Source organism: Thunnus maccoyii, chromosome 21 (genome assembly GCF_910596095.1).
Source record: "Thunnus maccoyii chromosome 21, fThuMac1.1, whole genome shotgun sequence".
Classification (NCBI taxonomy): Eukaryota; Metazoa; Chordata; class Actinopteri; order Scombriformes; family Scombridae; genus Thunnus; species Thunnus maccoyii.
This window is the reverse complement of record NC_056553.1, coordinates 12943044-12958122: the sequence shown is the minus strand read 5'-3', so window position 1 is coordinate 12958122 and position 15079 is coordinate 12943044. Positions and strand designations below refer to the sequence as shown.

Below are 15079 nucleotides of genomic sequence, written 5' to 3'. Positions count from 1 at the left end.
CACGCTCTGTGCATTAACAGTAGACTGCATAAAAAATAGGCAGCAACTGACTCTAGATCAGATCTGACCGACGATGTTTTTGTGATTTTTGTTGACTGTTTATCTGAGTCTACGGAACAAAAAAAGAGAAAAATATATGAAAGAAATGGCTCAAGTACAAATTCTTGTAACGTTTTTCACACTTTCAACGCCGGACGAGTTTAATACTTGTATGTTGGTGCAAACACGTAACTCACAGCCTTAGTGATGATACGCATGCGCAAAACTTGAGCAAAGTGCTAACCTTTAATTTATTTGACGACACGGATAGCAGCTGTAAAACAAACAAACCACATATTGATGTGATCTCGACAAATTAGCCTTTCTCATGAGGATAAGATAAATATGAATGTGTGACTCTCTCTAAATCAAAAACGAAGCGATCCACTTTATTGATCTCGTTTAAGCGAAGGCGGAAACAGCATGCAGTGAACGCTCTCGTTATCTTTAGCGGTTGGACTGCCGTCGCGAGCTCAGCAGAGTCCTCACGCGGAGAGAGAAGCCCAGTCCTGTCAGCGCGCGGCTGTGTGGTGGAAGATGGCGCTAGCCGAATGGAAATCCTAATGACAGTCTCCAAATTTGCCTCCTTTTGTACCATGGTGAGTGGCAAGGCAGTCTCATACTGCCACTATTCGGGCTACAGGGTGATACGAAACCGCGGCTGCGCTGTTATCGGCTTTTAAAACCGTTAAATTATAAATAAAAGCACTAGAAATCACGTCTCTGCTAGCCAAGCAGTTTTCCGATCAGCCACCCAACGTCTACTCGGCTCTGCTCTCTTCACTAACGGCACCAAACAGACACTCCTGAGTGCTGACTGTTTTTTTAAACTCACACATTGACGATTTATTTGGTTAATATTATGTATAATATATATAACACAGCTTCTTTGAGCGCAGTGTCAGTGCACCTGCTGCAGCCGGGATTCACGGCTAACAGGCTAACGTCAAGATAACTGAAGCTAAACCAGCGTTAGAGGTTTGATAACAACTGGCACACAGCTGGGTAATGGATGACTTCACACTGATAGATGATTCATCTGCAGCATGTGTGGAGAAATGGTGCACATAAATGACGTGTTGGCCTTTGACAATCTACCAGTTAGTGTGAACGCAGGCGATGACGACATGGTTTAACATTAGCTTCGCAGCTGGGGACTCTCTCCTGCTCCGTGTCTACAGTTTGTTGCTGTCTGCATAATCGCGCAGTTTCACATTAACTCGTCTCACAGAAACATACTAACAGGATGTGCATGCCTCAAACGAACCCAGAGTGCTGGGCCGACTTAAAAAAAAAAACCCTCTGCGCTTGAATACTTTCTGTCCTGACACATTTTGTCATCTCAGCCGAGTTGTTATACAAGTGAAAGCTTCTTTAGAGAAGTGCGAGTACCAGCCAGGGACACCACAACTTTGCTGTCAGTTAAAAAAATGATGCATGCTTTTAGCACTAGTGGCATAAAAGGGTTGGGAGGAGATGGTAGGGGGGAAAATGCCCATTAGTTTTCTGTTTTATCCCAGCAACAAATGACCTTGAAAATACCAAGCTACTATCATACAATTTGGCAGTTTCTTGCTAATTTAGGAGTAAATGTGATTGTTTTTTGTTTTTTTTGTCATTGTTCTTTCCTCGATAATGCCTGAATTTATGTGTTGCATTATGATATTACTAAGTTGTTTGCCATTCACAGGGCGCCAATGCCTCTGCTCTGGAGAAAGAGATTGGATCTGAGCAGTTTCCGGTCAATGAGCACTACTTTGGCCTGGTCAATGTAAGTGAATGTTATTCTGTGTTTACTTTTACATCTCCCCTTGATTCCCATGTGCTCTGATCCTACTGTAAGCCATATGTGGTGCTCATTTCAGTTTGGGAACACCTGTTACTGCAACTCGGTGCTGCAGGCTCTCTACTTCTGCCGGCCGTTCCGGGAGAAGATCTTGGCGTACCGCAGTCAGCCTCGGCGGAAGGAGAACCTGCTCACCTGCCTGGCTGACCTGTTCCACAGTATTGCCAACCAGAAGAGGAAAGTGGGCGTCATACCGCCCAAGAAGTTCATCACACGGCTACGCAAGGAGAATGGTGAGATGAGGAAGGCAAACTGATATACTTTAGGGAGATATAATAATCAGTAGAACGCTCAGAAGATCCTCAAGTACCTGCAGAACATGAAGAATAGCTGAATTGTGACCCTAAACTCTCTCTTTCTTTGCTTTTTCCCCTCAGAGCTGTTTGATAACTACATGCAGCAGGATGCCCATGAGTTCCTGAACTACCTGCTCAACACCATCGCAGATCTGCTTCAGGAGGAGAGGAAGCAGGACAAGACCAATGGCCGCCTTGCCAACGGCACGTTGGACTCCCAGAACAACAACAGCAATGCCACGCCCGCTCCCACCTGGGTCCACGAGATCTTCCAAGGCACTCTGACCAATGAGACACGCTGCCTCACCTGTGAAACAGTAAGACGCCTCACTGCTGTCTGCGTACATGGAGACGTTTAAGTGGCTTACAGCAAACAAATTTTCATTCAAGCCAGACAGTCTTGCTGCTGACTTCAGGGATTACTGCATTTACAAAGATGAAGCTTCTTAATACATGTTTAGAGAACAGCTGTTTGTGGTAATTTCTGTTGGTGTGTGTGCAAACAATGTTTTCAGTAAACAGAATAAAATCGCATACAGTAGGATTTTTATCACCATATGGCAACAACTCCCATTGTGGAGTATTGACACATCAAACCTCTTGTCAGTATTAGGTTGACAAACAGAATTGTCAGGATTAGAGACTGCTTATTTTGATGTCTGTTTATTTTTGTTTTTATTTTTCAGATAAGCAGCAAAGACGAGGACTTTCTTGACCTTTCTGTGGATGTAGAACAGAATACCTCCATCACACACTGCCTCAGGTAAAGCTACAGTGCTGCATGTTGAAGCAGAGCTGCATCAGGCATTGAGGAAGCAGGAGTAGTAGTTATTTGGCAGGAAATTAATTGGCAATTATTTTGATAAGTGGTTAAATCTTTAATCATCACCTTTAAAGCAAAAATACCAAACATTTGATGGTTTCAGCATCTCAAATATGAGGATTTCCTCCCTTTTCTCTCTCTTACATCATAGTAAAATGAATATCTTTTGTGTTTTGGACTGTTGCTCAGACATCACCCATTTTTTTTACTATTCTCTGATGTTTTAAAGACTAAATGATTAATGTAGAAAACAATCTACAGTTAATCAACAATGAAAAAACACATAGCCCTATTTAAGAATTTAGCTCTAAAATGTTAAAGCCTACTTTTTAACATAATACAAAATGGACAAAATGTTTGCTAGTGTTGCAGTACTAGTCACCGTTCAATATAACTGAGTGTTTTACTTATTTTTAGCATGTAACATGCAGAGTAGTAACATTTTAAGAGGTTGCAATCAACCATATCATAAAGTGTATTTTGTTTTAAATAAAATTGCATAAAGTGTTCTTACCAGGTGCTGTTTGTTTGAGGCAGCTGGCTTTGTTTTTCTAGGATCAGTTTGAGCCAAAAGTCTGGAAAAAAACAAAAAAAACCACCAACCCTTGTGCTGTGTCCTTCACCAACCTACACAAGGAGAATGCAGCTTGAAATCAAAGATGTGGACTTCAGATTGTGTATTGACTAATTTTCTCTTTTTGGCTCTCCTCAGAGGTTTCAGTAACACAGAGACACTGTGCAGTGAGTACAAATACTACTGTGAAGAATGTAGAAGCAAGCAGGAGGCACACAAGAGGTCAGTATACAGGTTATGTCTTAATGTATGAATTTAAGCTTTTCTGTGCTGTATTTATATTTGGGTGTCTGACGCTGTGATATTTGTGATCTAGGATGCGTGTAAAGAAGCTGCCAATGATTCTGGCTCTGCACCTGAAGCGCTTTAAGTACATGGAGCAGCTGCAGCGCTACACCAAGCTGTCCTATCGCGTTGTCTTCCCTCTGGAGCTCCGTCTCTTCAACACCTCCGGGGACGCCACCAATCCTGAGAGGCTCTATGACCTGGTCGCCGTGGTGGTGCATTGTGGGAGGTGTGTAGGTGAACGCACAGCCAGAATACAAACACCTTTTTAACCGTCTCCACAGTAACCAGAGACACGCAGACAAATCACGGTTCTAATAATAAAATGCATTTGAACATATTGGCACAAGAATTAAGACGTTAGAATATAAATCATGTCTCACAGGAGGAAAAACAGACCCTCATCTGTCATTCAGCTGGGCCATTCTTTTTCTGAGTGGGAGTTTGTCTGTCGATGTTTATTCAGGGTGTTCCCCTGCTTTTAACACAGCGCATGCTGGAACAGATTTCAGCTCTTCATGACTGAGAATACAAATGATCTAGTAAAAGAAAATAGATTAAAAGATCAAACTTATCTGGAGCTGAGGGAGTCCTACTGATGTAAATGATGTCTGAGTCTCCTCTTCTCCCTACTGAGCTCAACTCCCACTTAACCTCCCTACTGCCAGGGTTATTTTAAGGGCAGGGAGATCTTTCATAAAATATATGTCATGATACAAGGTTATAAATGATGTGGGATCAGTTCTTATAATGTCATGATATTGCTTAAATCATACAGTATGTTGTATTTAGAGGCTTAAACTTGCTAAAATGAACATATGATGACTCATTTTGGCATTAGACGGTATAATCAGATACAGGAACAATACAATATTCATGTAAAATGTGATACTTGTTAGTCAGCTTTTTAAAAAGATGTGTTTGTTAATATTAAAAATAAAACCACAGCATTATTAGTCCATTTAAAAATCAGGTTTTCAGTGTGTAGCTCAGGATGATGGTGTTTAATCAGACGTTGGCTGACCGGTTTCACGCATGTGAAAGAGTTAGGTGAAGATTTGTAGCTGGTTATTGAAGTGGGTGGACCTTGTAGTGAAGGTAAGCAGCGCCTGTTCACCTTATTCGTTTTTGTTCTGACACGTCGAACCAGCAAAAAAATGTTTGAAAATAAATCCTCGTACACCCACACAGATGTTTGTACTTGTTGGATTAGACCTCTGCTCAGGACGACGTTGGGTGGAGTTACGCTGGAATTACATGAAGTCACCAAACTTCACAAAACACAAAATAATAAAGGTGCAACAAAACTAACAGGAGGATCAGAGAGATGTCATAATTAAGCAAGACTGTGTTTACATGCACACGAGTATCCTGATTATGATCAGTTGTTATGTATTGTGCATGTAAACACCTGATCCAGTGATCATTGTCTGCTATGCTCGCAGGTATGTCACCAACTTTATTTACACAGTAGTTAGTTAGTTCGTTAGTTAGTTAAACAAAAAACAGTGAGGTAAATTAAGTAATGATGATCATGCTGAAATACAGGGAAAGTCTGACCTCAGTCAAGCAGATCATAAATTGTACTGTCGTACTTGTTTTCCATTACCAGTGATTAGATGTGTCTGAATCTGGCAGCAGAGTTTAAAGAGCAAGAGATCAATCTCAAACTGTAAATAATGAAATAAGAGGCTGAGACATTCACACCATCAGAAACCTGGATACTGACATGAATGACTGGCACGGTTCTGGCAACGAGTCTAATCAGGCAAAATAAGTGAAAGCACGTGTGAGGATCGACTCTGGTTGTGTACAGTAATAAGATATATAGACTAACATTTACTCTGTAGAGCTAATGCAGTGTTTTATTTCTTTCCAGTGGTCCAAACAGAGGTCACTACATTGCCATTGTGAAAAGTCATGACTTCTGGTTGCTGTTCGATGATGATATTGTAGAGGTGAGTGAGTTTTATGTGTTCACATTAGAATTTCTGTATCTTTTTACACAGTTCCTGTTTTTTCTAACCCTGCTCTATGTTGGTTTTTTTCCCTGTTCTTGTAGAAAATAGACGCGCAGGCCATAGAGGAATTCTACGGTCTGACTTCTGAAATCTCCAAGAACTCTGAGTCGGGCTACATCCTCTTTTACCAGTCCAGAGACTAAACGTAGAGCGAGAGTTTCACCACAGAAACCAGTTCCCTCTCTGTGTGTGTGGAGCAGTGGACCATACGCCCACAGCAGCCCGCATGGTGTTACACCTGCCCGCACAGCTGTTAATTCATACCTGTGCTTTTACGCACTCAGCGCTGCAGCTCAGCCATGGAAGTCCCCCCCCCCCCCCCCCCCCGCCCACTCTTCCCATGTACCAGCTGGCCTCCATGTCCCTCCTGCCCCCCTACAACCCTTCCTTCATCCCCTTCACTCTGGCTGGACACTGCTGCTGCTGCTGCAGGGACAATGAGACGATAATGAATGAAAACTGTGTCAAGATTGTTTTTAAAAGACGCTGAATGAGGGTTGTACAGATGCCGGTTGGTCGTACGAGTGGCGTTCTAGTTTTTGCCTTGGGTGTGGGGTGAATGGGTATTTAATAATTCATATGATGTGATATTGGCCCGGTGTTGTCGCTCCCCCACACTGTTTATTCTGCACTGGGATTTTTGTAGAGCGGATCATGTTTTTGATCACGGCTGTAGATGCCGATGGGTGGGGGGTGAGAGTCCCACTTATGGGGGGGGCGCACTGGGTCGTGTATTTCTACAGTGTACAGAATGGTATTTGTATAAATATTACAAGAAGATAATATTATCATTGGAACATGTTAGACCTTGAGAAGATGTATTAACACTATGGTGCACTTTTGATACCGTTTTGTAGGTGTTGGCAAGTTTAATGTGAGGGTTTGCTTGAAAAAAAAAGGCCTGTTGTGAAGCGATCATTTTCTGTTTTAAAGAAAAAGAAATAAAAGCCAGTAAGATTGAAGCAGGGTGTGCTCTCTTTTCTGTGTCCCACAGGTGCGCACTGATGACTCATAGGCGCTCAACATCGCCCCTTAGCGGTGCTACCTAGTAGTTCTTCTTTTTCCACTGCAACAGGAGCTATTTTTAATTCATTCAGATCCAAAAGGCAGGTGCTTTGGAGAAAAAAAAAATCCAAATTGCCGACATGATGCTCGGTCAGCTCACTGTGGTCAGATACATGCACATTAACCCAGCTCCTCACCTATGCAAGGAGGTGTCCTGGAGGCTGCTGTGCCGCAAGGATGGAGTGATGAGGCACAAGAAGATGGAGGACAGGAGGGGAGGGATAGGAGGGAGGGAGGGGAGGAGGTTGGTGACACACATCAGGCTTGCTGTTAATAGCACAGACAGGACGAGAATAGCAGGGCGTCGCAGGAGGAGAGCGAGTCTCTGCATCCAGCATCTTCATATCTGAAACTCCAGTCAGACACCCAGAAGCACTGAAACTAACACTAAAGTGTCTCTACAGTATGTGAGTTTATTGATTGAGGAGCATAAATGTTAAAAAAATAATATTCATACCTGCGTGAAAATAGAGCTGCCTGACCACTTCACACACTTGCACCTGTCTGTGTCCTTGAGACAGCGCGGACTAGACACTGTGCTCTTTACTGAGTCTGGTCCATTTGGGACTCCTTCTTCATCATTGACTCCCCCCCTCCCCACACACACACACACACACACACACACCTCCTCCTCTTCCTCTCTTCCGCCGCTGCTCCGCTCGCTGCCTCCTGCACAGCCGCAGTCCACGGCGATGCGCCGTTAACGGCAGAGCCGCTCCGCGCTCTTTTCTTTTCTTCCATCATCCCCGCAGCTTTCAGGCAAAGAGAGGAGCATCCCCCTCCCCTTCACCCCCACCCCCACACCTCCTTCCACGGGCTGCGTGTCTGTCCGCCGCCGCTGCTGCACCACCATCCTTATCACTAACATGGACATACGAGGCTGCGCTTCTTCCATCTAGACGGGAAGCCTCACCTCACAGAGTCAAGGTAGGCTGCATGGGAGGCGGCGGAACGGGATTAATTGAGCATCCTCGACATGCATGGGGGGGAAAATTCAGCTTGCATCCTATTGCTGACGTGGAGCAAGCCAGTGTGTTTCTCTGATGCGAGGTGCAGAAGGTAAAGCTGCAACATATGGCCACTAGTGTGAGATGGATGTATGGTGTTGGAGAAAGGATATATTTCCATGACGGGAGCGGCGCTTGGTCTCTGGCAGCAGCCTTGAATTATTGCCGGCACCGGTGGTGGAGGGTTATCGATAGGAAATGTGGCCTGAAATTTGCTGCAAAGCCTGCTGCTTTTTTGTTGTTGTGTTTATTTTTTTTATGATCCTCTTGTGTTTCTCCTGGCCATGCATTAGTAAATAGAGCTCTTCACATGTGTGGTCAAAGCCGCAGGCCTCTGTTGTAACAGCTTTAACAGTCACTGCTGGGTTTAATGCCCAGGAGATTATACATAACCTGTGAACTGCCACTTTTTTTTAATTTCCAGATTCAGGATGTCAGACTGTAGTTATCTGGTGCAGTGGAAGGTTTCTGTTCCTAGTTGTACAATAGCACCATTAGTGTGTGGTCCTGCATAATGTGCATTCATTTCTAGTAGACAGTACCACGCTGAGAATATAACCTTGACTGCTCATGTTTATGTTGTGGAATGTGTAACACAGGTGTCTTTAAAGCAGTGGTGTGCAAAGAGGTGGGGTGGGGGCAGGAGGGAAACAGCCCCCTATGTTTTCAGATTGTGAAGCTAAAAAGACGAAGCAAAAACACACAATAGAGACACTTGTAACAGATTTTAATCTACATAGTCCTCCAGAGGATGAGGGCTTTTGTTTTCTGTACATAAAAGGGTGAATTCAACTATCATTATAGTGTTTGTTTGTGTTTTCATTTGTGTTTCAGACGGGGGGCACAATGAGTGAAGAGCCAGCGGTCACCCCCAGCTGGCTGACCCCTGACCCCACAGCATGGGCCAGCGGAGGTGGGGGTCCAATGGACAACAGCACCGGCCTGGGGACGTTTCCGCCGGAGGACTCCCTCCCGCCCAGCCAGCTGCCGCTGCTGGTCAACCCTTGGGACATTGTGTTGTGCTCATCTGGGACTCTTATAGCCTGCGAGAACGCCCTGGTGGTCCTGGTGATCTGGCAGAACCCGGCGCTCAGAGCCCCAATGTTCCTGCTAATTGGCAGCCTGGCGCTGGCTGACCTGCTGGCCGGCCTGGGCCTGGTGCTTCACTTCACCTGTGCCTACTTGCTTCGCTCCGATTCGGCCCAGTTGCTGACTGTCGGCCTGGTGGTGGCCTCCTTCTCCGCCTCCGTCTTCAGCCTGCTGGCCATCACCATCGACCGCTACCTGTCGCTGTACTACGCCCTCACCTACAACTCTGAGCGGACAGCGGCCTTCACCTACACAATGCTTGTGCTACTGTGGGGTCTTTCCTTGTGTCTGGGCCTGCTGCCGGTCACAGGGGTCAACTGCCTGGCGGAGGAGGCCACGTGCAGCGTGGTGCGTCCGTTGACAAAGAACAACATCGCTGTGCTGTCCGTCTCCTTCCTGCTGCTCTTCGGCCTCATGCTGCAACTCTACGTCCAGATCTGCAAGATCGTGATGCGCCATGCTCACCAGATCGCCCTCCAGCACCACTTCCTGGCCGCCTCACCCCACTACGTCACAACACGGAAGGGCGTGTCGACGCTGGCCATCATCCTGGGCACCTTTGCTGCCTGCTGGATGCCATTCACTGTCTACTCTCTCATCGCTGACTACACCTACCCTCCACTCTACACTTATGCCACGCTGGTGCCTGCCACCTACAACTCCGTCATCAACCCAGTCATATACGCCTTCAGGAACCAGGAGATCCAGAAGGCGCTGTGGCTGGTGTGCTGCGGCTGTGTGCCTGCCAGTGTGGCCCAGCGGGCGAGGACCCCTAGTGACGTCTGACCAAGCAGACCCAGGCGGGAAGAGAGAGGCGCCCTGGGTCAGCTCTGCTCCTCACTGGATGTGTCCGGTGTCACGGAGAGCAGCAGCAGCAGGGGAGATCAGCGGCAGAGGGCTGTGGCTTCAGTTCTCACTGAAGGTGTTGCTGGCAGAGGCAGTTTGATTACTTATCCACAGCCCGCATGGATGGATGGATTTTTTTTTTCTTTCTTACACTCACCATAGGGCAAGGTGTCTCACTGTCTTCCCCAGTAAAGGCCCCCTCCGTTCAATCCGTGCCACGCCCTTCCTCTGTTCTGCAGAGAGCGCTGAATGCATCACATGTTACAGGCAGCAGCTGTATATAGAATGTGCATATAGTTAACAGCACGAGAGCTTTGGTCGACACGTGCTTGTTTTTCTTCACATAGGGGAGGGATTATTAGTGTGCGCTCTCGCTCGAGCGTGCGTAAAATGCGCGCGGCAGATTTGACAAAGCAGTGTGTGCGGTGCGGTGCGGTGAGATGAGATGAGGGGAAGGGAGAGAGCGGCCGCGGCTGAGCACGCAGGCATTTATTTTTCCACAGTGAAAGCCCGTCTGGAGCAGCATCCCGTCGCTCTGCTGCTGCACTCTGAACGTGCGTCGAAAGCTAAACAGCCGCGGAGAGCTAAAAATAGACCCGGCGCTCTCTGATCCGCGCCCTGCGTCCTCCACAGACGCCAAGAGAGAGAAATCAAGCCGCTTCTTCTCTCATCGCCTCTCCCATCCCCCCCCCCCCCCCCCCCCCCCCCCCCCCCCCCCCACCCTCCCGCCCGTCTTTCTTTTCTCTCTGGACTGTGCGTGAATGCGTTTTAGTTCAGCTCAAGACAAAGCCCCAGGAGACCCCCACCATTAACCTCCTCCTCCATTTTTATTAAGATCGGAGGCATCAAACCGAATATAGGTCCATCGGATTATGTAACCACCTTATATCCCTCTTCTTGTCACTTTTCAAACAAATTGCTTTTGAATTCTTGAATGCTAAGTAATTTTATTGCTGTTTATTTGAGAAAACCTCACGAATTAGATTTTTATTTTAACACAAATATCAAGTGTATCTCTAAAAACTATCATCAAATCCCCACAAACCCACAGAAAAAGCAGAATTGTATAAGTGCTTTCTGTGTTGGAATCCACAAAATATGAATGAATCTTAATGTATTTCCATTTATTTGATCTCTAGTGGCTCTTCAGCTTCCTAAAGCAGTGGTTCTCAAACTTTTACACACCCCTAAACACACCCCTAGACACAAATTAGATCATGGACCCCCAACATTTTGTCCCAGGGTCCCCCATCTGATATAATTTTTGCTTTTTGATGTTTTATTACAGAAAGTGTATGAAACCCATGACTAAAATAATCATACATTCTGTCATTGTGTTACTTATGGATGGAATTAGTGAAAATAAATTATTATACTTTTTGCTGGGGACCCCCTGGAACCCTCTCAAGGATCCCTGGTGGTCCCCGGACCCGACTTTTGAGAACCACCATCCAAAAGAGCCCCACAACCACGTGATCTCTGATCTGCATGCTAGACTTCAGTGTAATTTGCATGCAACAAGCACAAATTCCTCTTTTCTCCCCTGAGTTCAGTGAGTTAGGTCACACAGGCCACTGCAGGCGATGTGTTACCATGACCCCAATAATTTAGTGAAGATATCCTCACATGTATTGCTATGAAAGAGCTATAATCATCACTGGATGGTCACAAGATTTGCACCGAATTTTTGCAAAAATGTGGATTTTGAAAATGTTTTTTCTGTATAGTGCAGAAGAGTTCAGAGGCATTCTTACAGCCGTGTTTTGATTATGATTTAAGTTTAACCCTTACATACTGTTAATATTCTAAGATTTCCCATAATTAGTCTCTGACAAATTTCTAAAACCACAAATCTATAATTTTCTATTCATAAATATCTCATTAGTCAGTTTTAAAGGGGCCCTTTCAGAGAGCAGAGAGTGTATTATTTAGGTTTTATGGAGAAAAAAGCACTCACAATCACACTATATGACGGTCCTATTTACCTGAATCACAAGAACATACCAGCCATTGTGATTTAAGTGAATTTAATTGGATTTGAAGACATTTTTGAATGGTGATTTATGATTTTTTTAAATAAATATGGACCAAATTTAACCTGAAACACCTCTATGGACAGAATTTCTTCTTCATTTTTGTATATTTTGGCTCAATTTAGAGAAAGTCACAAAAAATCAGGCTAAAAGTAAGATATTTAGGGTGTTTTTACAGCTCTCAAATGTAAAAATGGGTCAAATTTGACCTGAACAATGTGTAAGGGTTAACAAATTGTAATTCAATGGAAGCCCAAATCACAACACCTACCAGCTGCTCTGAGTTAGTTCTCCGTTAGGCTATTTTTTTTTTTGGTCTCAGAACTAGTATCGAAGCCAACAACATGCGCAAGCTAATTCCTCATCCATACAGATCATGTCAGCAATAACTAGCCTATGAATGGTAGTTATGTTTGTTTTTTAGAGGTGAAGCAATACTCAGACAGCAATAACATCCACGTTCCCGCCATGACTTCTTCCTGCAGGGTGAGGTACCAGAATGGCCGCTCGGGGGATTTGGGATGTGATGTAAGTGAACAGGCTCAGTGATGCTTCAGTGACATGAGTGGTGGGTTGATCACTTCTGGGCTGGAAAAAATGGACAAGATCATTTGTCACCGGTGACACCACTGCCTCATTCCTCCGCAAAAAGGGTGTTTTTTGATCATTTGCCACACCTTGATGAAATTGTGAACTTTTTTTGATGGGGGTGGGGGGGAGGGGAGGGTGTTGTTGTTGTTGTTGCCTCTGCCTTTTTGTGAGCATATGAACTGTCCTGAGTGTCGTAACCTCAAGTGTCCGTGCGTGATTCGTGCATATGATATGAGTTGCATGGCCTCTGGGTGTGTGCGTGTGTGTGTGTGTGCGTGTGTGCGTGTGTGTGTGTGTGTGTGTGTGTGTGTGTGTGTGTTTGTGATCCAGCAGCTCAGCAGATCATAATCTGTCTCCTTGTGTTGTCCGGGGGGTGGGGGGGAGGTAAAAACAGGTCTGAGGAATATAAAATCCTGTTGACCCTCTGACCTTAGAGGATAATGCTGCCAGTCTTCCTGTCAAATTCTGCGAGAAGTGGCCTCGTTACGTGTTTGTCCGAGAGCTTTTTGAAGAGAGACGGGACTAGGATGTGGACGCTCCAGCACTTCAAGCCAAAGTGAAAGAGACTCTGAATGAACTGGGATCCTAGTCCCGCTGTGTGTTTTTCTGTCTGCTCTATATCGCTAATATTCTACTACTACGTAAAATCAATCTAGTCTGGTGAAGGCAGGTGTCCGTTAAGTGACCTCTGAATGATTCTTTGAGCTAAAAAACGGCCACTTTCCAAACACAAAAGTAATGCTTCTTCTTTCTTTTCTCACTTCCTCACCTCTCTGAGAGCCGATAGAGCTCGAAAGAGGAGTCATTCCATGGAAACTGTTAAGTTTGGGTCCCCAACACTTAAAGGGAAAAAACGAGGCAATATAAAACTGTCAATATTGTTTTCAATGGCTGAAGACACTAATTCAAGTGTACTAATTACTATAAAATTACAATTTTTATATTGACACTTGATAAATATTGCATAAATCTCAGACTTTTTTGTTTTTAGGAGCATAATGTTTCCATCTTTATGGGAAATGTGTTAATCAAATTTTTTAAAAAAAAACACATTTTGGTGAAAATAGCATGATGTGTGTGTCCATTAGTTTCATATTCCACCCCGTCACATTAATGTATCTCTGCACCAAAATACTGTACTGTTCCTTTAAGTGACATCACTAAGAGGAAATGACATCATTTAAGAGTTTGAAGAAGACAAATTCAAAAGCTGGCGAGTTTTTATTTTCTTTTAGAACATTTTTGGTACATTTTCCTTTCAAAACCTTCTCTGTCAAGCATAACATATCCACCCCGTCATTCAAAAAAAACATGGGGAACACTTTTTTTAAATGAAATTTTCAAAATATATTTGTAAAAAACATGTTTTTTTCGTTCAGCTGCATGCTAGGTGTGGTGCCACAGGCTTTAGTTTAAAATTAAATTTAAAAAAAAAAAGAGTGCCTGAGCTTGCAAGATATGTTTTATTGCAGGTCTAACATATTCTTCATGCTATGAAATACAAAAATCTTCTGTCCAATCTGAACAGTTTCCATCGAATGACCAAGAAGCATCCGTGAGGCGCCCAGTCTCCGTCTTTCTGGCCTCAGATTATGAGTGTTGAGGAAAGCAGAGAGTAGCATTTCTAAGCTTTTGGAACGTCGCCTGTGTATGTGAGCTTGTGCACAGTGTCAGACCGAACCCTGTAGTTATTCGTCGAGCACCAACAGGTCAGGCTGGCACATCACAAACCATCACAAACTCTTATTCCTTTACCTTTGGAGAAAAGTCTATTTTGTTATATTCATTGAAAAGGTCTATTTTTTTCCACTTTAGTCTGGCCTGAATTCTTTCAGATTCTGATGTTGTATGATATACAGTATAACGGCGCTGTAAAGCCTTTTTCTGAATGTAGTAATAATCAAATTGTTTAACTGATATCCCCCTCCTCTTGACTAATTAGTTTCTGTAAATAAGGCATGCGTAAGAGAGGGGGGGACTTAATACCACCATGCATGGTGCTACCAAAGCCAGTCAAACTAGCAGATGAGTTGGGTTGCACCATTTTTTTCAGATGACATTTCTCCACATCAGCTGTTAACGTAGAATTTGTTCTGTTGAGTTTCCTCGCTTAAATATGCACCAGTTTGTAAAGGCTGGTTAATGGGCGATTGAGTGGCTACAAAGATGGGGGATGTTTGAGAAGAAAAAAAAAAAAAAGGTACACAACTTATTCTGATTGGTGAATGTTTTCCGCTCATGCAACCAACAGTATTATCAACCTGGAAGCTGTAAAGATCTGAGATGTTCATGGTTGCGAAGGTGTGAACAAGGGCTTTGTATCCAAGAATAGTAAAAAAAAAAAAGACTGTGATGTTGGATGTAATACACACCTGAATGGTTTCACCGTGCAACAGTACACTGAATTATGGTTGTGTGCGAGGTTTTAAAGATGCGTAGCCAAGGATGGTCTGTTCAAGACGGGAGGAGGACGAGGTGTCTTTCTGATGGTTACTAATCTAGAGCTAAATATCAAAACACTCAAGGGCCTGTGAATGTGTGCGTGTGTGTGTGTGTTTTTTGGG

General features: G+C 44.3%; 2 protein-coding genes across 3 annotated transcripts; both read left to right on the top strand.

Moving 5' to 3' along the window:
- The first annotated feature begins 15 nt into the window (after positions 1 to 15).
- On the top strand, positions 16 to 6840 carry usp12a (ubiquitin specific peptidase 12a). Its single transcript, XM_042399666.1, has 9 exons — positions 16 to 638; positions 1730 to 1810; positions 1905 to 2118; positions 2263 to 2498; positions 2868 to 2944; positions 3717 to 3800; positions 3895 to 4092; positions 5743 to 5821; positions 5926 to 6840. The coding sequence occupies exons 1-9, from the start codon at positions 591 to 593 to the stop codon at positions 6025 to 6027; spliced, it is 1119 nt and encodes a 372-aa protein (XP_042255600.1). The 5' UTR covers positions 16 to 590; the 3' UTR covers positions 6028 to 6840.
- Positions 6841 to 7092: 252 nt separating this feature from the next.
- Positions 7093 to 10550, top strand: gpr12 (G protein-coupled receptor 12). 2 transcript variants are annotated; one of them, XM_042399693.1, is made up of 2 exons: positions 7093 to 7352; positions 8791 to 10550. In XM_042399693.1, the coding sequence occupies exon 2, from the start codon at positions 8803 to 8805 to the stop codon at positions 9829 to 9831; it is 1029 nt and encodes a 342-aa protein (XP_042255627.1). In that variant the 5' UTR covers positions 7093 to 7352; positions 8791 to 8802; the 3' UTR covers positions 9832 to 10550. The 2 variants fall into 2 exon arrangements, with proteins under 2 accessions (XP_042255627.1, XP_042255628.1); XM_042399694.1 differs by lacking the exon at positions 7093 to 7352 and adding an exon at positions 7581 to 7876.
- Positions 10551 to 15079: the final 4529 nt, after the last annotated feature.

What these genes read in the sequence shown, in the direction of transcription:
- usp12a (XM_042399666.1), top strand. Translation starts at nt 591, where the DNA reads ATGGAAATCCTAATGACAGTCTCCAAATTTGCCTCCTTTTGTACCATG. An exon ending in TTGCCTCCTTTTGTACCATG is followed by an intron (nt 639 to 1,729) that starts GTGAGTGGCAAG and finishes TGCCATTCACAG; the next exon opens with GGCGCCAATGCCTCTGCTCT. An exon ending in ACGGCTACGCAAGGAGAATG is followed by an intron (nt 2,119 to 2,262) that starts GTGAGATGAGGA and finishes TTTTCCCCTCAG; the next exon opens with AGCTGTTTGATAACTACATG.
- gpr12 (XM_042399693.1), top strand. Translation starts at nt 8,803, where the DNA reads ATGAGTGAAGAGCCAGCGGTCACCCCCAGCTGGCTGACCCCTGACCCC.